Raw genomic sequence first — 22741 nt, 5'->3', positions numbered from 1 at the left:
TAGTCGAAGTCGACAACTTAGGCTGGAATGGAAGATCGAAGAGGAAGAAGAAAAACAAACCTTAACCATTTTTATTTTTTAAAATGGCATTTTATGATTTTTTTAAAAAAAACAATAAATTGATCGGGTCGGGTCTAATAACTCGCCCCAACTGCCGCTGGAATTAGTTTGAAAAATCGAAAATTGACATCGATCGCTTTTATCTAATTTTCAACTATCTAACTCCATTTTGACCGATTTGGATCCATCATGTCAGTTTTTCAGCTTAACATGCTCACCCCTAGTCAAACATTTAAATGTGTTTGACATTTTGATTAAAAAAACAAATTAAATGTATTTAAATTTTGGGTAACGATAGGAATTGAGAACTGGAATAGGACATGAGATGATATAATATGACCGATCTGAACCGGACACTGAACCGCATATTCCGGTTGATAAAAACGTGGAAACCAACTCGACGGACATGAATGAGATCGAGGAACACTGGAGCAACAATTTTCTGTATGTTGGGGCGATTAGGAAACGGTATATCTACAAACCGGCAAAAACGCAACAGTTCAGATTCGAGAACTAATTCTTCGTCAGTGATTCTCCCGGGAGATTGAAATCGAGCAGTGCCGACCCCGGAAAAAATGACGCCCGTTGTGCGAGTTGCCGGGAGTATTCTCGGCCGCGATCGACTTCTCACGGCGGTTATCGCCGGAGCCTCCAGCCTTTCGTTCGTGGGATCGGGATTCATAGTGCTCTGTTACGTCCTCTTCAAAGAACTTCGCAAGTTCTCCTACAAGCTCGTCTTCTATCTTGCCCTATCCGTGCGCATCTTCTTCTTCTCTACTTTATATTATTATTTCAGATCTACTTATCTTCGTCTCCTCCTTTCGTTTGCGAGATTCAGTGTTTTTTATTATAATTATTTGATTTCGACAATTGACATTGAAGATTAAGCTACACCGAATCTTCAATTGAACTTGACTAAAATTAATGTGAGATTCGAATAATGAAGCGCGGATTTCGTAGCATTGTTACTTAGTGTTCATATGCGAAGAGTTGGAAATTTAGAATTCTTGTTATTGTTTCTACCTTGCTGTAACTTTTCAATTTTGATTACGATCTCTTCTTGGAGGGTCTTTCGTAACTGCTAGGGTTTTTTGGCGAAGATCACTTTACCAAATTCGATTTTGTTTTTAGTTTTATCTTCAGTTTTTGGTGCACGGAACGTATTTTGCAGATGGATATTTTAAATTTTGTTTTGCAGCACTAGGCTGAGTAACTTATCGATTTTTGTCTGTTTGCCAGTGATTCATAAATACCCGTGAAACCATGCTAAATTCCGCGAGAATCGCGTGCGCCGAACGAAGTAGATAACGGACAACATTTAGCGTCATGGACAGCTATTGTTCTTAAATTCTCTATGACACATTATATAAGTGAAATTTCACCAGCTACTCTAATAATTTAATAACAAGTACATGTGATGATGACGACCACGGCTCCGGTTGATTTTCTCTTCCTGCGAACTGAAATGATCAAATTTGCTATTAGAAATAGAACTATACGGAAAATGCAGTTTCTGGAGTCAGAGGCTTCCTCTGATTTTCAGCTAATATGTTTAGCTGTAAAATGCTTGCTTACTAATCGTAATTTATTGGGATGCAGGATATGCTTTGCAGTTTCTTCACTATGATTGGGTAGGAATTCCTGGTGTCATCTTCACAAAATGGATTCACTTGGTAGTTCCTGAACTTGTTACTGATGAGTATTGTTCTCAATCTAGGGATCCGGCAACTGGATTTTACTGTTATACTCAGGGCTATAGCACTCATTTCTTTTGTGTGGCATCGTTCTTGTGGACCACAACGATTGCATTCACCCTTCACCGTACAGTTGTTAGACACAAAACCGACGTTGAAGATTTGGAGGCTATGTTTCACTTGTATGTATGGGGTATGAATTCAGCTGTTACATTTGTGGCATCTCATATATCTTTGGGTTTCTACTTTTTTTCTTTAAAATGTCGATATTGGTTAACAAAAGCACATTGAATTACCTTTTTTTGTTTCCAAAATTATTATTACTAAGTCTGCAACTAATATTGTTTCATATATGAGCTATTAAACTTATTTGATAATTTCCAATGATAATTTAAATATTTATTTTAATTCAGGGACGTCGTTAGTGTTGACTGTTATACGTTCAATTGGTAATAACCATGGACATTTGGGTACCTGGTGTTGGGCACAGTCAAGTCGTACAGGAAAGGTGGGTAACTTTGAATCATCTCCTTCAAGCATGATTGTGTTTTTAGCTATTACTGGTTACTGGGATGCATGTTTTTTTTTTGGGATGAGACTGCAATTAAAATGTGTATTGCACTGAAAACCCAGGATAATTAGTAAGTTCCATATGGGAACTTGTGAAGTTTTCTTGCATTCTACTTGGGGTTTCCATTTAGAAATGGGTGTTAAACTTAACATGAAATATTACCCAGAAGGAATAAAATTTTCATCTTCATTTTCAATCACTGCCCTGTAGATTTTAACCTGTACGAAAATGTTGTCGCTAGAAATGGGTAAGGAGTGTGATTCGTGTCTCAAAGTAGAAAGGATAAAGACTTTCTTTTTATTATAAATCTTCAACTTTATTTGTGATTGCATTTTCATCCTACTCTTACTCAAGCATGACCTTTCTTGCAGGCTGTTCACTTTATAACATTTTACATGCCACTCTGGGGTGCAATTCTCTACAATGGCTTTACTTACCTTCAAGTGATACGCATGCTTAATAATGCTACCCGTGTATGTTCTCAAATCATTTCTGAAGAATATTACATGCTGTGATCATCTTTGCATTTCATATAACTTCCGGTCGTGGAATTTCTAGATGGCAGTTGGCATCTCAGATAGGGCTTACCAGTCGGATGCAAGAGCAGACATGAAGGTTTGATTTCCAATAATTTCTTTGATATGATTTAGAGAGATCCAGAAGAATAATGATGGCGAAGAGAGAAAAAGAATGTCCTCAGAAATACACTAAATGAAGATTGTTTTATTATTATTTTCCATTAGGGGTAAATGATCTTTTTGTGTTTGGTTCTCTTCACACGAACTTCAAGGACACTTGAAAGAATAAATTAAGAAAACTAGTCTTCAATACTAAATTATAGGCATTTAATGTCTTAACTTGTCATTAGTCCAGAATCCAGAAACACAATTCATTCTGGCATCCATTGCAACAATATATTTTGCATGTATAATTTTATTTTTTAAAGCAATCACATGATGGACTCTGATTAGTTACCTTCAATTCTTGGTCACTTTTTCCTTGTCTCATCTAACAGGCTTTAAACAGATGGGGATATTATCCGCTCATCCTCATAGGGTCATGGGCTTTTGGTACAATCAACCGTATCCATGATTTTATTGAGCCAGGTCATAAAATCTTTTGGCTGTCGGTTCTTGATGTTGGGATGGCTTCTCTAATGGTAACCAACTTTTTCCTTTTGGAAATGGTTGTAAATTGATAGTATGATTATAATGCTCGTTGGGGTTTTTAGTATGTTTCCAGATGTCATTGACCTAATAGAATAGCAAGGTTTTATCATTATTGATTTTATTGATTGTTCCAAAATCCAGTAATGATGGACGCATGATCATAAGCAGCTTAATCACCATTAAGTTGATTAAATTTTCCACAAATTTATGTGATGCAATTAGATTTCTGTTGGTAATATAAACAAACTAGTTGTGATTGGCTATGTGCTGTAGGGCTTGTTCAATTCAATAGCATATGGTTTTAATTCTTCAGTGCGACGGGCAATTTATGAAAGAATAGACCTGTAAGTAAACCTGCTCCTTATATCTTCAAACCTGCTCATCATTTCATTCTTGAATCTTTTCGCATGGACAACCAAATGTATATGCATTTTCTATACTTCATTTGTATTTATCTATCGCTATATATGGTTGTGGTAGTTACGATCATGGAACTCTCCTATGGTATAGGATTGATAATAAGTCCCCTCCCCATTTGCCCTTCAAAAAAAAAAAAAAAATGATGTTAATGACTCTTCACTATAAAATTAACGTGCCTGCTATCCTTTAAAGTTGATTTTTCGTAAATGTTGTCTTTCCATCTCGTTTCAGAGATAATGTGACTTTTAGTATAGAAACACAATTGAACTTAGTAAAAGTGTGAGTTGGGGTGAACAAAAAAATGTATGAATTATCACTTTAATACATTAGCAATGGACAGAGATAGAAGCAGAAGTCGTGGTTTTATTAAATATTGTGAAGTTGGCAAAATTCTATTGAGCATCTGGAAGAACTTCATCGTGGGACTACTTTACTGTCACGAGACTTGGGGCTTCAGTGACAGATAAGTTCAAAGAAGTGAATCGAGAAAACTTTGCTTATGCAATTTCCTTAGTCTTGAGTCCCTGATATAATGTTTATTTGTCCAAGGACCAAGCCTCCGTGGTCCATTTGGTCTCAGATAAACATTCTTTTGAGTGATTGCTTGTTTTGGCATATCTTAAGCAGGTTTTGGCCTGAGAAGCTACGAAGATGGCTCCCCAGCAATTCAAGGTTCCGAAACCAACAACAAGAGGGTGAACTGGTTTCCTTGAAAAGTCTGGATCAGCCATAGTAAATTAGTCAACGGACATGCCTCCATCGGCTAGCCTTCCATTACAAGATTTATTTCCTCCATTTTCTTTGGAGGCCATGTATATAGGAGCCCAGCAATTCATTGTCCGTGTAGGGTAACGACCATCCATTCAGTTGATGTGATTATCATGACCTCCTGTTTTCCGCGGGTACTGACTCTTCACTGTTCTCTGATTGATGATATGATAGAGAATTTGGCAGTCTCTCTCAAGTGGTGATCAGGGATGGAAAATCGTGGAATATAAAGCCTTTGGATACTGAATCTGTAGATTGTAGAAAAAGATTGAGCTGCCTAATCAAAATTCCTGTATGAAGCTTTATGCGCCGTTCATTATCACTTTATCATTGCTAAGCGTTCACGCAGCTTTAATATTATATTATTACACATCATAGAATGATGCTCCTCACTTTTTTGCATGTTTCTACTTTAATACGACAGTTTCTTTCTTTCTTTCTTTCTTTTTTATTGCACCAGGTCACTGGTCTATTTGCGCCAAATGCTTTGAAAATTTTGTGTGGTTACGTTTAGTGATGAATATTGTGTTCCAAAACTCTGAGTTGGCAGCTTAATTTTATCTCTTATCATGTACTGTGTTGTTTAATTTAGTGCGTTTCGTTTGTGGCTTCTGAATAATTCCAATTTCCATAAAAAGCACATATCAGTATCACCAATCCCAGATGATTTGCAAGGTTGATAGGTGAGGCCGCCGCAACTGCAGCACATGCTTTGGCCATTCAGTCTGGATAGGATGGTGGTCTCTATCAATGGTGGCGAATGGCGGTTGCTTCCCATTGCAGATAAGGATGAGGTGGAAGCTGCCGTTTCTTTACAGATAAGCCATCTTCACTCTGAAATTAAATTCTCGTCATTGTATGGACACGTCTTAGGAGGGGTTTTGAAATAGCTAAAATCAATTCTCATTATCAAAATCAATCTAATATCACGTAGATTCCTCTTGGTAATAATTTATTTTTCCGTTTTTAAATAACTTGCATCTTTCATTAATACAATGCTTGAATTCATAGTTAAATTTTAAAAATAAAACAAGTTTTTAAAAGCTACTTTTTTTACTTTTCAAATTTTAACTTGTTTTTATAAATAACTGATAAAATGTAGATGACAAGTTTAGAGGTGGAAGTTGTATGTATATGCTAATTTTCAAAAACAAAAAATAGAAAACCAAATGGTTATCAATTGGAACCTTAATTAATTATTCAAAATTAATTTAATATTTAATTTTAATTTAAGTGCCGTTTGTATATCATCAAGATTGGTTTTGATTGGTAAAAAAATATGTTTAAATGATTTTAAATTTTTTTAGAAAAACTGATTTCAACTATTTTAGAATTGAATCTACATTTAAAAAAAATATTATATTGGCAAATCATGTCTTTTGGGGTTTGTTTTGGGTTACAGCCTCCCATAATGATGTTATTTTAAAGAAAGTCACCTGTCTTCATCTATGTTTTCATGTTTTCTTATTAAATTTGATCTAAAATTTATCCATTCGTATTCATTTTACCTTGGAACTTTCAGTTTCATCAAATTGCATTTTAAACTTAGATAAGAATTGTAATATTATTTCTAAATTTTAAAGAATGTTGTAATTTTAACCCTCTATTTAGTTTTTATTTCAAATATCATTAAAAAAAATTCTCTTATATGTTTGATGGATTATAAAACATGTATCCAATATGAAAGTGACGAAACTTTAGAGAAAATGATATTAGAGCTAATTTTTAGTTTAAATTTATGAACTTTGGCAAAGTGATCCGATGGTTAATTTGTACGTTGATCAAATTATTTGTGTGAATTTATTTTATTGAAGTTAACAAGTTAAAGAAGATTTCTATGCGATTTTTTAAAAAAATTATTGGGCATATTAGCTGAAATTGAATCAACTGAAAAATTGCAACACTTGTTTATGTTTAAGGTTTCGTTGGAATTAAAAATTTAGAATCTAAATTGATACAACTTGATAAGTTTGGGTCTAATTGCTAAACGATCTTCCTAAAATTTTAAATTTTAAAAAAACATTAGCTAAACATACCTTTTGTAATAAATTCCTTCAAAAATATCTCGCCAAGGATTCTAGAGTTTTCAATTTTATTATGGGTATTCAACTCTTTTCTTTCCACGTGTTTTTTTTAATCCGCGCCTGGCCGATTAGAGTTAGATGTAACTAATAAAACAGAACAATTCATAACTAAAATTTCATGGTAAGCACGTCAAACAAAATCAACGCCATAAGATATTATGTTTCTTTCTTAAAAAAAAAAATAATCGGACAAGTGATTACGTTTGAAAAATGTTATAAATTGAAATTAACTTTGAAAAGCTATTCAAAATTCACTGTTTTCTTCTTCTTTTTTTTTTTTCCCTGATTGACAAGGTACAAGAGGCCTATATGGAAATTTCGACTGCGTAACAGCTTTAAAATATTCGATTATTGATATTATTGTTGTTGTTGACTTTTGAGTGTAGGTGAAAAAAATTTCAATTGAAATCTTACCTGTAGATGAGAAATTTGAGAGTAGTAGCAGTTGCTATATAGTACGCAAACTTGAGATGACAACTAATGATTGGGGAAAAGAATAATTATGCTGTAAACCAACTCTTTCCACACGTCGCACTACGGAGAGATTTGACACAGGCAAGCACCTAATCATAAATTTATAAAGACACTTTGATGCCTGGGTTTTGCATCCTAGCTGTTTCAACGTCAAATCTAGCTAATGAACCCCGAAGGAAAAAGAAAAAAAGGAAAAAAAAAAAAAAGTGTTTGCCTTTTGGTCTGCCCATTTATAAAGGGTAACTTGAGATTGGGAAATTTTGGTTTGTCTTGTATACATTTATTTGGGTTGAACAGATTGAAACTTAGAAAGAGTTGAAATATAGAGATTTGATTGCCTTTTCAAGAATCTATGTCTTATAATGTTTTAATTGATAACAAGTAACTCTAAATAAGTAAATAAACGAATATTGTGATTTTGTTTGCTTTCTTTCTGTCATAACCATTTCCCTTTGAAAATATTCCAATTCTTAATATTATCAGAAAAAAGGTGAGGAAACTTCTGCAGAATGATGAAGCTTAGAAGGCATGCAGAGACTTTGGTGATAAGATTAAGACCAACTCAGCGCCTTTCTTTGATTCACAATAACAATGAATAAGGTTAGTTTGTCTGAACTTGCCATAAGATGTTGGTTTTTAAGGCATAATAAGAATAATGACATAGAATAAGGTGGTGGGGCTGAATGAGATGCCTTTTTCATGTGCCTTTGTACCAACCACTCCTTGTCTTTTTATCTCTTCTACTAATTGATTGGACATATTTTTCATTGTTTTACAAGTGGTTCTATTGAGATTCAACCTCCAGGGCCTATTGGCCCTTGGACTGTCAACTCCATGGCCCTACCCTTCTTTTTATTTCTTTTCTTCCCTTACTCGACCCTGCCGGAAAACCTAGCAGAGCACATGCACTGGGCCGTTTATTCAGGACTCTTATTTCTTAACCAATTGACACTAGTTCCTATATTTTCTGTTCAAGAACACATAGTTCAGCAAGTGCTCGGAGGAAAAAGGAGAAAGGGAAACTATACCATGTGTTTGTGTTGTATTTTCTTTCGTTATAAATGACTAAGAGGTCATGGATTCAATTTAAGGTGGTCACTTACTTAAGATTTAATATCCTACGAACTTCTTTACACTCAAATATTGTAGGGTTATGCAGGTTGTCTGATAAGATTAGTCGACGTGCATATAAACTGGTTCAAACACTCACAAATATAAATAAAAGAAATTAAAAATATATATATATACTTAGGTTGCATCTCGGATAATACCTATTTTTGTGCATTCCATCGAATTATTTAATCATAATTTGTCACATGAAAAAATTTTCTCACTTATTTTTTGAAATATTTTAACCTTTTTTTTTTTATTATTATTATTTTTTTTTATGTATGATGAGAATGAAAATATGAAGATGGGTGCATTACCCAAATATTGCTCTTTTAACACTAAGAAAAATACATGGCACATTCCAGGTTGCACTTGCACCCATTTTTGTTTGCAACTCATCCAAATGTCCAATCACATGTGGTCACATGACAATTTTTTTTTTTTTTCATTTTCTAAAACAGAGTTTTTTTTAATATACTTATTTCCATTTGTGATTGAGTGAGATACACGAGAATAGATTCAAACTAAGCAAGAGTCAAAGTATTACTCTTCTACTTGGGTCCATCTTTTTTTCTCATTTATATTAGGTAAAATCATAAGTTTTGTTGTGATGGGGAGGGCCGCTTTAAAGACCCTTATGTCAGTCGTGGTTGGGGTTTTGATTTAGAGGACATGAATTATAGTAATTTCTCTGACCATCTTGTTGGAACATATAGAGTCAATTTTCATGAATTTCTATTAGTCACCCACTCAAGCAATCCAAAGATTTCTTTTTCTTTTTCTTTTCTTCTCTTCTAAATCTTTGATTTTTTGGTCGAGAATATATTTTGAGATAAGATACGAACTTTTTGATGGAGTATTGGATTGCACATAGTGAATGCTTCCACCAAATTGAATGGAATAACCAACCTGATATATTATAGAATTTAGTATACACATTGCAAACCTTATTAATAGACTGTACATAGAGGGGTGCTAGTGAAGAAGAAGCCAAAAAAAAAAAATTGTAAGAAAAAAAGCATAACGTGGCAATTTGGCGGCCATGATTGTGTAGTAGTTATGATGTTGACTGTAGGACAGCAAAAACAATTTGATTACACAAAGCTTAAGAGTTGGACTCTGTTTTATATACAACTATTATTTAAAATTATTTCATTGCACTTTTAATTACTGTATACTTGTCTATATGAGCATGGCACGCAGATATTGGTATCTTCTTGTGAGTTCTAGTTCATCTATACTACCAATCATTTTAACATAAAGTTCTTATCAACCATTGATAACTATGTGAACAGAAAATTATTTATCCCAAGATAAAGATTAAGGAAAATCAGTCGTCAAACAATCCACTCTCCTCATGGGATGGACCATATCCAAGCTTCTTGCCGAACATATTGTCAAGGTTGAATTTTTAGGGATAACCAACCCATTACCGTAATTATCTTTATAATCGTATAATATTGTTACTTTGATGTAAATCTTTGCGACTTTGTTTCTGGGTTTCACCCAAAACTTAAGACACTAGGATAGTTGTTCTTATTTATATACAGAAATAAATTTATTATGGATTCAGAGGGGTTCGAATCTTCCCTCAACTTTATGTTTTTTATATGATATATATAAACTAGTATGATTTTGAAATCATTAGCTAGTAGTGGTAAATCTGCCTTTTAGCCTCCTCTAGACTTAGTTCAAGCTCTACTCATTACATTTATTTTTGTTGAATTATATAAAGTACCTCTCAATAAAATTTCTGGATCTGTCACTGTTTATATACCAATGATCGTCGACTTTGGTCACATTCTCAATGGCTTATGAGTTTTCTATGATCTTGAAAAAGTTATCGATCATTCCAATGGACGAGTGGTTTCTGTGCGCATGCAACACACCGTCGCAGTAGCGTTGTGCCTCTCCTTCGATGCTTGAAGTCTGATTCAACAGTAGCGTTGCAACGCTCTTGATAGAATTACAACGATGTGATTGTTTTACAAATAGAGAGGAGTTTTGATTATAACAGAAAGTGTGAAGAAAAATACAGAAGTGAGAACGATTTGGACGATTTCTTGGCTATTATTTACCAGATTCCTCATTCTTCCCTCTTCATTCATTGTTCTTTTCATATTCCTATGCAAGGCTAGGTAAATTCTTTCTTGGGTTTAGTTGTATGTTCGGTTTCTTGAAGATTTCTAGTTAATTGTACTGGATTATGTAAACTTATTGGGTTTGATTTGGATTATATTTAATAGAATTTTATTGAATTGATATGATAAATTGATTGTATTAAATTCTTGTTTACAAAATCTTCATGACGCTATGCATAATTGATGATTTAGTTGCACAAACTAGAATTCCAACTTTAGTATGTCTCAACACATGAACCCTTTTGTAATGTAATTTAATTGGCTAATTGGGCTATTAGTATATGTAATAGGTTGTGGAGTTCACAGATTCGGTGTTATTAATTAGTATCTAATGATTGAAATTGGATATGCATACCCAATTGTATCCCCAAGTCCCATTTTATTGATTAACTCCAACTCCAACCCAATTGTATACTCACAGCTTTACTAGTCAATAGTTTCCATGTGGATTTAATAATGTTCTTACTACTTTTACTCCAATTTTGGTATAAGTCTTAGGATCGATAATTATATTTCTTTGTTTTAGTTAGTGATCCTATGCGACAATGTTTCTATTAAATCTAATACCCGAACAAATTACAGTGGGTAACAAAGTTGAAGAGACATTTAATATAATAGAACTTTTAGACCACATAATTTCAACATTTTCCCCCAAAGAAAAATATATATAATTTTGCCTTCTATTATGCAATCTTTTCCGATCAGAAAAATATTTGAGATTTTGTCAAATAATGCATTACTTAATATTAAAGAACAACCATACCCAAGAATCTAAGATCGAGTAAAGGATACATGTAGCCATGCAACTGCAAAATTCAAATCTCGTTTGAGATCACTCATCAATACGAGATTTTTTCTCAATAATAAAATAAGCAACAGAATCCTAAATTAATTATTAAAAGAAGAAGAAGAAGAAGAAGAAGAAGAAAAAAAAAGGCCCAGCAAAAAAATTTACATCCGAGGTTTAAACCTAACATATTATTTATTTTCATCTTAACCGCCGTGAACGACGGCCGGCGTCTAATCATAATGATTTCGCCGGCCCGGGATGGCGGAGAAACAGCTATTTGAACGGCCAAGCGATCGTGAAGCTTCCTTCTTCGGAGAGTCCAGCGATCGTCGGAGAAGCTGTTTCATAGCCGAAATCAAATCCTCCGTCGGATTCAGAGGAGGAATTGAAGATTTAAAAGCTTTGTGAAACTTCATATGTCTCTTCACAGCTTCACCGGTGGTGATTTTGCTCTGAGATCTGAGAGATTCGTCTTTCACCGCCTCCGCACAGAGTCCACAAATCCAACGCCCTTCGTACCGCTCCCGCACACGGCTGATGTACGCCGGAGTACATTCCTCCGTCAATCCACAGCACTCGCATTTTACAGACTCCACGTCGATTACTTGACCGTTGTGTTGCGTCACCGGTGCCGTCTGTTCCTTGCCGGAGATCACCTTCGCCGCCATTGTTGTCTACTTACAGAAATTCAGAATCGAAACAAGATCCGCAAGGTATTTTCTCTAATTGAATCTCAAAATAAGAATTGAACAGAGATTTAAGCTTACCTGGATTTCGGATCGTTCTTCTTATACTTGTTGATATCTCTTCCGTTGAAGATATGGAAATCCGAGAAAAGTTGATTTGGATTTGGATAAAAGATGTGAATGGATTTGAATTTTTGATAATTTGAAACTTTTTTTATTTTTTTATTTTTTCTTTTTGAATAATTTATCTCTCCTTCTCCCACTCCCGCACGGTTACTTTCTCGCCGTCGATAAGCAGATTCCAAAATATCACATACATTTCAGAGCCTCAAATGGCTCCTCTCTTTGCCTCTCACTGGACCTTGAAAATTGAGAGAAAACGGAGAAAGGAAGACGAAGAAGAAGAAGGCTTTCATCACTTGCAAAAATGGGCTTCCATTTCCGATTTATATAACACAACTCACAAACAATGGCGGTTTATGTTTTTAATAATTTTACACCAATTCTTCCACGTCATTATCTAATCATCTTTTTCTTTCTTCTTTTTAATTATTTTGATAAATCATAAATTTACATGAATTTCTAATGTAAATTAAAAAAAAAAAGGGAAAACAAATCTCCATCTATTGTAGGGGTGTTCAAATAACACTGAATTGGTTGAGTTGAGTTGAATTTTTCTATTTTTATTGGGTGGAGTTGGATTATGGGTTGGTTAAAAAAAAATTTACATATTTTTCATTAAAAATAACAAAACAAGTTATAACTCGACAACCCAATCCAACCCGAATTTTAAAGGTTGGGTTGAAAACTTTATTTGGGTCATTTGGGTTGCCAACAAAACCAATCCGAATTTTCGGGTTGGTCCAAAAAATACCCTCAACCCATGTACACCCGTAATCTATTTGTGCAGATACTACAACATGCAATTAAAAATTGTCGATTCATTTTTTCAAAAAAATAGTTAAAAGATTATTTTCTTGTGTAAGCAGAGGGAGGAAGAGGGAGTATGAGACTTAGCTGCCGTCTAGGTTCACCTAAATATTGTTCTAAAAATAAAAGTAATATTTGAGATGCAACTATGTTTGTAGTTCCTATCCTACGTGAAAAATTATAATTGGATTTTGGATGTTTTAATCATTTTTTAAAAATAAAAATCAAATTTGATTGTAATGTATTGTTATGAATGGTTGATTGTACTATGAGGGGCGATTTGACATGACATATCATAGAAAAGGTAAATAAAATAACGAACTAGACAAAAAATGTGTTGTGTAGTAAATAAAAATTGGCTTGTTTTTATTTCGATCTAGGTGATTAACTTTTTATGTCACGTGTTTTCACATTGTGCTAAATCATTATATCGAATAATATGTATATAAAAAATTATGTTTAATAACAATATTAAGCACAACTTAATGTATAAATCGCCTATCATTATTCTAAAGGTTGATTGATTTAATTTATCACTCTTTTTTACTAAGTTACTCTCGCTACATTAAATTGTGAACATTGTTGTAAAATTACAAAGTCCATGAAATTAAAAAGTATTTAGTGAGTCATTATCTAACAATTTTGTTTATATCACGTCAATAAATTTTTAAAATATCAAATAAGTTCCTCACTATTTAATTTTATGTTTAATAAATTCCAACAAAAATGTCAAAATTTTAAAAATTAACAAATCCACTAGATCATATATATATATATATATATATATATATATTTTTAATGTTGAATAGATATAGAATCTACCATATGCAAAATTAAAAATTTATAGATTTATTAGACATAAAATCGATAGGATCAACTATTTAAAAAAATTCAAGACTTATTTTATCACAATTGTGAAGAAAAATTCTTTTAGTTCAATAACAAGTGACGGTGTAGAATATTTAATTTGGTCGATTGAAAATGAAAGTAGTATCTGTCAATTGCTATTAAGTCGTGTTTAAAAAAAAGGGAGATCATTATTAATAGGAATTGTTGCAAATATAGCAATAAAGCCTAAAGTATTAGCAGATATAAAATATAGCAATCAGACCTAAAGTATTATATAACATAATGTAAAAAATTATAAGTATGACCAAATTTAGATAATCTATCGCTAATAAGAGTCTATCAATGATATACTATATCGTTGTAAGAGTCTATTAGCATAGAAGTCTATCGTTGATAGGCTTCGCTATATTTACAATTTTTTTAAAAAAGTGTTGTTATATACTTGGTTATTGTCCTAAAAATGATACCCATTGTAACTACCCTTATTACTATTATTATTATTATTATAGCAAATTGCAAAAACTACCCCTAAATTACAGTAGCGATTGACATTAGACTCTCATATTTGAATGGTAAAAACTGAGCTTTCAAACGTATACACATGTTAAAATTAGACTCCTAAACATACAATGACGATAGAATTTGGACCCCAAATGAACTTATACAATCATTATAATTTCTACAAAATTTGAAGGTCAAATTTTAACCGAACTGAATTTTTACAATTACAAATTTAAGTGTATAATTATAATTAGCATTATATTTAGTAGTGGTTTTTTATAATTTGTCTAATTATTAATATTATTGTTTTGAAAATAATGGGAGATGAAATTTGGATAGTTGTCATAAATAGAAAAAGTAGAGGAGGGAATGGTTGTGTTGATTTGTGTAATTTGTTTTGTTATGATGTTCCCAAAATGCCATTTTTCTGCCAGCTATTCTGATAAAGAACCCTCTCCTCCTTGCTTCTTCATTTTTTTGTCCTCTTTCCCTTCTTACCCTCACTCGCTTTCCCAAGCGCTTGACTCACACTCTCCCACCTTCCCGTTCCAAATTCTCCCTCTAACTTCTTTTACTTTATATTTCAAATAAATAAATAACTCACTGTAAAATTGTGGATATCAATAAATATATTTTTTAAAGAATTTTTAAAATACAAAATTTTTAAAAGATATTTCAATAAATATTTCACACTTTTTAAACATGTAAATTATTATTATTATTATTATTATAAATATCATAAAAATAGATATTCAATGCTTAGTGTCCTAAAAGTTATACATGTTGTCCATGTGGCTTGTAATAATTAATGCTTAGTGTTTATATAAGTTTACATCCTACTGTCATTTTGCCTATAAGTAGTGACATTTAATAGATCTTAAAATTATGCACAATGGTGAGAATGAAAAGAAAATTTCATATATTTTCTGTTTCCATAAAATTATGATGCTAGTTATTTTTAATTTAGTTCTCTATAAGTTTAGTTATATTTTTTTATTTTTTTATTATTATGTTTATTTATTTATTATTATTATTATTATATATTATATTTTCTCCATATTCGTCCTGCTCCATTGTGTTCCTCAGTTTCACAACACATTATTGGCACAAGCTCTTGTTGCTTCTATCACTGAAGGTAGGTGGGCTTTTTTCCACTATTTATTACAATTAATAAGTTAAATGTTATTTTTCATATTTAGTACATATTAAATTTCTAATATAAATATAATATTTTGTGATGGTATTGTCATGACAAACCTCATAAAATTAAAATTCGCAGCCCTTGACATTAATGACAATAATTCTTTGTCATGGGTGCTCAATTTCGAAATTCACCTTAATGCTATGAACTTGGGAAAAACAATTAAAGAAGGAAATACAACATCTAGTCAGAATAAAGCAAAGACTATTATTTTCCTTCGTTATCCCCTCCACGAGGGATTAAAAATGGAGTATCTTATAATAAAATATCTCTATATCTTGTGTAAAAAATTGAAAGAAATGTATGATTATCAAAAGACAGTTATTCTTCCTAAAGCCTATTATGAGTTAATGCATTTGAGGCTACAAGATTTTAATCGGTAAATGATTACAATTATGCATTATTTAAAATTAGTTCAAAATTGTTGTTATGCGGAAAAAAATTGTTGATGCTGATATGTTAGAGAAGACATTTTCATGTCTCGAATATGCTCCTGCAGCAGCAATATCGAGATAAAAGTTTTAAACAGTATTCTAAATAAATTTCATGTCTTCTCGTGGTCGAACAAAATAATGAGTTATTGATGAAAAATCATGAATCTCGACCAACTAGAACGACATCATTCCTTGAAGTGAATATTGTGAATTTTAATAATAATTGTGGTCGAGGTCGAGGTCATGACCGTGGCAGAGGAATAAATAATTATTATTTTCGTGGTGGTCACTCTAATCATTCAAATTTCAAAAGAACCATAAAAAATGATTATCAAAAAGGAAAAACTCCACAAGATAAGAGTTCAAAAGGTGTTGAAAATAAATGCTTCTGATTCGAAATGACTGGGCACTGGTCACGTACTTGTCGTACGTCAAAACACTTAGTTGACCTTTATCAAACATCCCTAGAGGAAAAAGGAAAAAATGTGGAAGCAAATTTTGCATACCAGGATAATGATATATTTGACCCCTCCCATATGAAAAACTTGGATGTGACGGACTTCTTTGAACCTCCTGAAGAGAAGATTGGAGCAGTTGATGGAACATCAAGAGTTTCTTTTGATTTTGAGAATATCTAAACTTAATGTTTTTTTTTTAATCTATCTTCATGTTTTTTAGTAACTTTTGTACATTTTAAGTGATGTTTTTCTTATTGTAATTATTTTCTTTTAATGAATAAACATGGATCATTTTCATATGTTGGGTACTTCAAAAATGATCAAAGAAGATTTATATCTAGCAGACAGTACAACTACACACAATACTTACAAATAAAAAACTTTTCCAAATTGACAATGCTGAAAGAAAAAGTAAATACAATATCAGGTTCTGCAAACTTGATCGAAGGTTTTGGAAAAGCAAATATTATTTTGCCTAGATGAACAAAATTTACAATTGACAATGCATTATTTTCCAATCAATCAAAGAGAAAGCTTCTAAGTTTTAAAAATATACGTTGCAATGGTTATCATATTAAGACTGATAGTAAGAATAATGTAAAATATCTATATATTATTTCTACTTCTCAAATGAAAAATGTATATTGGAAAAATCGTCTACTTTATCTTTTGGATGGTATTATATTTATACACGAGTAATTGAAACATATGCAACAATGAACCTGAAGTTCATGAATCCAAACATATTTACAATTTGGCATGACTGATTGGGACATTTAGGATTTATAATGATGAGGAAAATTATTGAGAATTCAAATGGACACTCATTGAAGAACCAAAAGATTCTTTAATATAATGAATTATCATGTGATGCTTACTCTCAAGACAAATTAATAATTAGACCATCACTAGCTAAAGTCGGGACTGAATCACTTGCATTTTTAGAATTCATGGTGATATATATGGATCTATTAACCCACAAAGTGGACCATTGAGATATTTTATAGAACTAATAAGTGCATCTAATAGATGGTCACACGTGTGCTCATTATCAAGTCGAAATCTTGCATTTGCAAGATTACTTGCTCAAATAATTAAGTTAAGAGCACGATTTTCTAATTATCAATTAAGACTAGTCGTCTTGATAATGCTGGTGCATTTATATCTCAAACTTTTGAAAATTATTGTATGACAATTGGGATAAGTGTTGAACATCCTGTAGCTCATGTTCATACACAAAATGGTTTAGAAAAATCATTTATAAAATGTTTGTAATTAATTGCAAGACCATTACTTATGAGAGTTAAGCTTCCTTCATCTGTATGGGGACTTGCTATTTTGTATGCAGCGTCACTTATACGTATTATGCCAGTAGCTTATCATAAATATTTGTCATTACAATTAGCTTATGGTCATAAGCCAAATATTTCCCATATAAGAAGTTTTTGGTGTGCAGTATATGTTCCAATTACTCCACCACAAAGCACTAAGATGGGTCCTTAAAAGAGGTTAGGAATAAATGTTAGATATGATTCCCCATCAATTATTAAATATCTTGAACCCTTGACGAGTGATGTATTTACTGCATGATTTGCTTATTGTCATTTTAATGAGACAAATTTTCCAACATTAGGGAGACGAATTAAGAATTTGGAAAAATAAATTACATGGAATGAATCATTATTGTCTCATCTAGATTGCCGTATAGATCAATGTGAACTTGAAATTCAGAAAATAATTCATTTGCAAAATATAACAAATCAATTACCATATACATTTATAGATGCAAAGAAAGTAACTAAGTCACATATACTTGAAAGATCTCATACTGAGAGTTCCATGAGCGGGTTCAGATCGCTTCGATTTCACAGTGACTGAAACACAAATGACATACATTCAACACATACAGTTATGCATATAAACCTAATTATCGGCATGCTCAGAATACGGTAAAAATCATGGAAAGGGTTCATACCAGATGAAGACACTCTTCGAACGTCCGAACCTTAAGCAACGGAAACCTCCAACGGATCTACCAGCACCCGACGAGTCTGTCGACTGCAACAGCACGATCAGAACATGCACGAACACTGCAGCGGAGACGACACCACCAAAAGAGAAATCCGAGTATTCTCGACATAAAAAACCCAAAGAGTGGGCTTTGGTGAGTTTGGTAGAGGAGAACGCGTCGTGTAGACGATAAGCAAGTGGGAGTTGAAACTCTGCTATCGTATAGCGGAAATTTTTATCGTATAGAAGAGCTACATGATCGTGTATGAAAGGCTAAACGATCGTTTAGGAAAAATGTATGCGATCGTTTAGAGAAATCGTAAGGCAGGCGATTATTTAGACGGACAAGCTTTTATTGTATAGGCTCTCACGATCGCTTTCACGAATTCTTTTTGGGCGCGCACGAAAATATGAATACACGATTGTGAAAAAATGAAAACGATTTTCATTTTTTAATCCGCTAGTTACCATAACCATCACAGCCCACTTCCTACGTCCGAACGTGGATAAATTCATTAATTATCAAATAATTAATCAATTAATTTAATTAATAAATATAATCATATTATATTTATATCCTATAGTTTGATATCATATATCTACTATAGTATTTTCTCCTCTACTTGATATAAATCATATTTGTATCTAATTTCCTTCAAAATAATGTATCTTATACATATAGACGATTATATCATATATAATTAATCAGTCCAATTATATCATATATAATCGAACTTCCTCTTGTCAATTTGAACATTTATATTTATATCCTATAGTTTGATATCATATATCTACTATAGTATTTTCTCCTCTACTTGATATAAATCATATTTGTGTCTAATTTCCTTCAAAATAATGTATCTCATACATATAGACGATTATATCATATATAATTAATCAGTCCAATTATATCATATATAATCGAACTTCCTCTTGTCAATTTGAACATTTTAAATTATCCCAAACACTGGTTCTCAACTTTATCCAAGCTACCCAGGTGACCTAATGGACCTGTGGCTCGAAGCTCCAACGGTACATGAATAGTTGACTAAACTCTTTAGCCACGAGATCCACCATTCGTTAACTGTCAATGATTCCACTAAAGACCAACAGCTGAACTCTTCTTACCACCAGATATATTTCTGTGTCCATCGGATATAACCAATCATGAGTACGATGACCCTTCACAGATGCTCGTAAGTACAGTTGAGCCAATTTATCGTTTTGCCACAGTAGTTACATCTCACTTCTTAAGTACCACTGATTCCTCTAATGAACAATACAACATAGTCCAACTATGTATGAACACCTTTCGGGCCAAGATAAGGTGTGTGGCGCCATATCTTTCAAGACCCGGAATCAACCCTTAAGGGAGTCATCTATCTACGTACCCCTGCCTCGGGGAAAGAGTGAATTTCATCTTGTGTAGCTGAGTTTCCAGCTCCTAAATCAGACGAATCCCAAAATGGTAGGTTTGAATTGGCGACCTAGCCACTTGCACCCATACAAATCAAAGGACCGCCCTCAATGGCAGAAGTTCCCAACTCACTCAGGATTGAGGTCATGTTACATATGGTCATCCTAGTGAAGTGAAGTCTCTATCATGAACGGTGTTATATAACGAGACGTTAACACTTCGTGGTCAGGTCTTATACAAACTCTTTGTATAGGACGCCCCTGCTCGCATGTCCCCAACACGAATGAATAGGATCAGACCATCTGTGACTCACAAAACTTGTGACCATTCCACAAAGCGGGCCGTGTCTGTAGCGTTACCAGGATAACATTTTCCTCCTGTATCCATAAACTACAAACCATTTTGGTTATCAATCAAGACATGATCTACTTGTATGTCACCATATACATGCTTTAGACACATACAGATAACCAGGGATTTTACATTTATTGGTTTGTGGTAAAACAAATAAAACAATTAACCGAGCAAAATACAAGATGTGAAGTAAATATCATATATTAACAGCACAAGTGTTCATATATACTGTTTACAAACTACATGACACGAGACTTTAGGGCATCAACCCCAACAATACCAACTGCAAATGTTCCATAAAATATTGATATCCTAACATAACAAGTTGTCGCTAGTGAGTCTAAAACACGTCAGAAGCGTGGTAGACCAGCGGGTTCCAAAGATAAAAATCCTAAAAAATGAAAGATAATTAATAGTGAAAAAGACTTGGTTGAGGATGTAAATACCCATGAAAAAAATCCTCGACATAACTAGTGAGGAAGGTGAAATACCTAACGATAATAATAAGATTTCAATAAACTTTGTCATGATAGAAAAAAAGATGGATCGAACTAATGTAATTATCGACAACATTTTTGCGTATAATACTGCTCTTGATATTATATCTAAAAACGAGGATCTTGAACCAAAACTCTATTGAAGAATGTTGACATAGAAAAGATTGGCTTTAGTAGAAAGAAGCAATCGAGGCAGAATTAAACTCACTTTCAAAACGGCAGGTTTTTGGACCAATAGTCCGAACACTAGAAGGTGTCAAATCTGTGGGATACAAATGAGTATTTATGAGAAAAAGAAATGAAAATAATGAGGTCACAAAATACAAAGCAAGACTAGTGGCACAAAGTTTTGCATAAAGACCTGGTATTGATTATGAGGTGACATATTCTCTAGTGGTAGATGCAATTACACTAAGATATTTAATTGACTTGACTGTATATGAAAGTCTAGATATGCATCTTATGGATGTAGTTTTACAACATATTTATATGAATCTCTTGATAATGATATTTATATGAGAATCCCATAAGGATTTAAGGTACCTAAAACATATACATCAAATTCCCAGGAATGGTATTCAATAAAGTTACAGAGATCACTATATGGATTGAAACAATTAGGAAGGATGTGGTACAATCGTCTGACTTGAATATAATTGGAACTCTTGAAGAGCTTTCAAAAGCAATAGAATATCTTAAGAAAATGGAATATTTTGCCTTGGTTTGAAAATTAAGCATTTAGCAAATGGAATTTTATTCAACAGACAACTTATACAAGGAAATTTTTGAAAATATTTTGTATGGACAAAGCACATCCATTAAATATTCCAATGGAAGTCTATTCATTGGATATAAAGAAATATATATTTCGACCTCGAAAAGATAATGAAGAACTTCTTGATCCTGAAGTACTATATCTCAGTGCAATTGGTGCATCTATGTATCTTTCTAATAATACTAATGGAATAAACACGCATAGAGCGGAAGCTAACAAAATCATTAATCACTATAATTACACTTAATTTAAGTACAAAACATGTTAATAAAAAACATAAAACGGAAAAGGGTTTCAACAAGTATACGTTTGAAGAATTCTACTTAATCCTTGCAAGTTCCACGAAATTGACTTTCAATTTCTTTAGTAGACCACCAGAAGAATCTTCTCTACTGTTCTCAATATTAGATTTGAGTGGTAGAACTCTGAATTGAAAGGGATTGAGAATGGATTGGAGATTGTTTTTGAGAGAATATTTTAATAGAATTTTCTCTTCAAAAATTCAAAATTGCATGTATCAAAATTTGATAATTTAATATATACTCATGCAAAAGCACAAACTAATTCAGCAATTTGACACTTCAAATTGCACTTAGGAAATGGGTTAGGTGTTGAATTGTGGAAAAATCCACTAAAATCCCATTTTGGGATAAAACCACTAAAAAAATCATAATTTCAAATTTAATTTAATTAAATACATTTAATTTAAGAAATCAATTAAATATAACAAATTTAATTTTTTTTCTAACTTTGAAATTAATTTTAATTTAATTAATTAAATAAATTTAATTAATTAACAAATATTTTAATATCAAATATTAAATTAATAAAACACCTAATTTATATATGAATCCTTATTCATGTAATCAATATTTAAATATTTTGAACTCTCCAATTACATTTAGTTACGACAAAATTAAACGTTTAATTATATCAAATATAATTATCCAAACCCTAAAAATTGAATTCGAACATTTCAAATTGCAAACCCTAATTTCGAATTTGAACACTTCAAATTCGCTCAGTATTCTAATCCAAGGTTTAATCTCTTATGAGTTAGTAGGGGGACCTTATGGAACTATAGATCACGAGCTCCAACGATTTAAGATTAATCAGTTAAACACTTTAATCCAAATTAATCAATATTCGTAACCACCGAGACACACCACTATAGCTCGATGGTTGCACTCTTCTCACTATAGATATATTTCTATTCACATGATTTAATCACAATCAGTAAGTCGGCCTTTCATGGGTTGTTCAAAATAACAGCTAGGTCTAACACTGTTTTACCCCCGAAATTGCATCTTGCTCCTTAAGTCTCACTGATCATCTATTGAACAATAGG

At 32.5% G+C, this 22741-nt stretch overlaps 2 protein-coding genes and 1 long non-coding RNA gene across 8 annotated transcripts; 2 read left to right on the top strand and 1 right to left on the bottom strand.

Annotated features, from left to right (window-relative positions):
• Nucleotides 1-370: 370 nt before the first annotated feature.
• On the top strand, nucleotides 371-5118 carry GCR1 (G-protein-coupled receptor 1). Of its 6 annotated transcripts, none has more exons than XR_005483998.2 (10): nucleotides 467-815; nucleotides 1660-1691; nucleotides 1778-1947; nucleotides 2168-2262; nucleotides 2697-2798; nucleotides 2884-2940; nucleotides 3341-3484; nucleotides 3768-3838; nucleotides 4542-4762; nucleotides 4857-5118. XR_005483998.2 is itself a non-coding variant. In XM_039041671.2 (9 exons), exons 1-9 carry the CDS (start codon nucleotides 636-638, stop codon nucleotides 4645-4647), a joined length of 957 nt encoding a protein of 318 aa, XP_038897599.1. In that variant the 5' UTR covers nucleotides 371-635; the 3' UTR covers nucleotides 4648-5118. The 6 variants fall into 6 exon arrangements, 3 of the variants coding, with proteins under 3 accessions (XP_038897599.1, XP_038897598.1, XP_038897600.1); XR_016532123.1 differs by having other exon boundaries at nucleotides 4255-4762; XM_039041671.2 differs by having other exon boundaries at nucleotides 371-815; nucleotides 4542-5118.
• A 2062-nt stretch (nucleotides 5119-7180) lies between these two features.
• On the top strand, nucleotides 7181-10327 carry LOC120085606 (uncharacterized). Its single transcript, XR_005483999.2, has 3 exons — nucleotides 7181-7321; nucleotides 7724-7840; nucleotides 10191-10327. It is a non-coding gene; the product is annotated as an uncharacterized LOC120085606 (long non-coding RNA).
• Nucleotides 10328-11210: 883 nt separating this feature from the next.
• On the bottom strand, nucleotides 11211-12424 carry LOC120086213 (uncharacterized). The gene is made up of 2 exons (XM_090317841.1): nucleotides 12049-12424; nucleotides 11211-11955 (listed from the first exon to the last, which is right to left on the bottom strand). The coding sequence occupies exon 2, from the start codon at nucleotides 11947-11949 to the stop codon at nucleotides 11512-11514; it is 438 nt and encodes a 145-aa protein (XP_090173967.1). The 5' UTR covers nucleotides 11950-11955; nucleotides 12049-12424; the 3' UTR covers nucleotides 11211-11511.
• Nucleotides 12425-22741: the final 10317 nt, after the last annotated feature.

The sequence above is a fragment of the Benincasa hispida genome, chromosome 9 (assembly GCF_027475165.1).
Source record: "Benincasa hispida cultivar pf3 chromosome 9, pf3_genome.v1.1, whole genome shotgun sequence".
Classification (NCBI taxonomy): Eukaryota; Viridiplantae; Streptophyta; class Magnoliopsida; order Cucurbitales; family Cucurbitaceae; genus Benincasa; species Benincasa hispida.
This window is presented reverse-complemented; position numbering and strand designations above follow the sequence as displayed.

What these genes read in the sequence shown, in the direction of transcription:
- GCR1 (XM_039041670.2), top strand. Translation starts at nt 636, where the DNA reads ATGACGCCCGTTGTGCGAGTTGCCGGGAGTATTCTCGGCCGCGATCGA. An exon ending in TCTTCTATCTTGCCCTATCC is followed by an intron (nt 816 to 1,659) that starts GTGCGCATCTTC and finishes ATTGGGATGCAG; the next exon opens with GATATGCTTTGCAGTTTCTT. An exon ending in ATTTATGAAAGAATAGACCT is followed by an intron (nt 3,839 to 4,254) that starts GTAAGTAAACCT and finishes AGCAATGGACAG; the next exon opens with AGATAGAAGCAGAAGTCGTG.
- LOC120086213 (XM_090317841.1), bottom strand. Translation starts at nt 11,949, where the DNA reads ATGGCGGCGAAGGTGATCTCCGGCAAGGAACAGACGGCACCGGTGACG.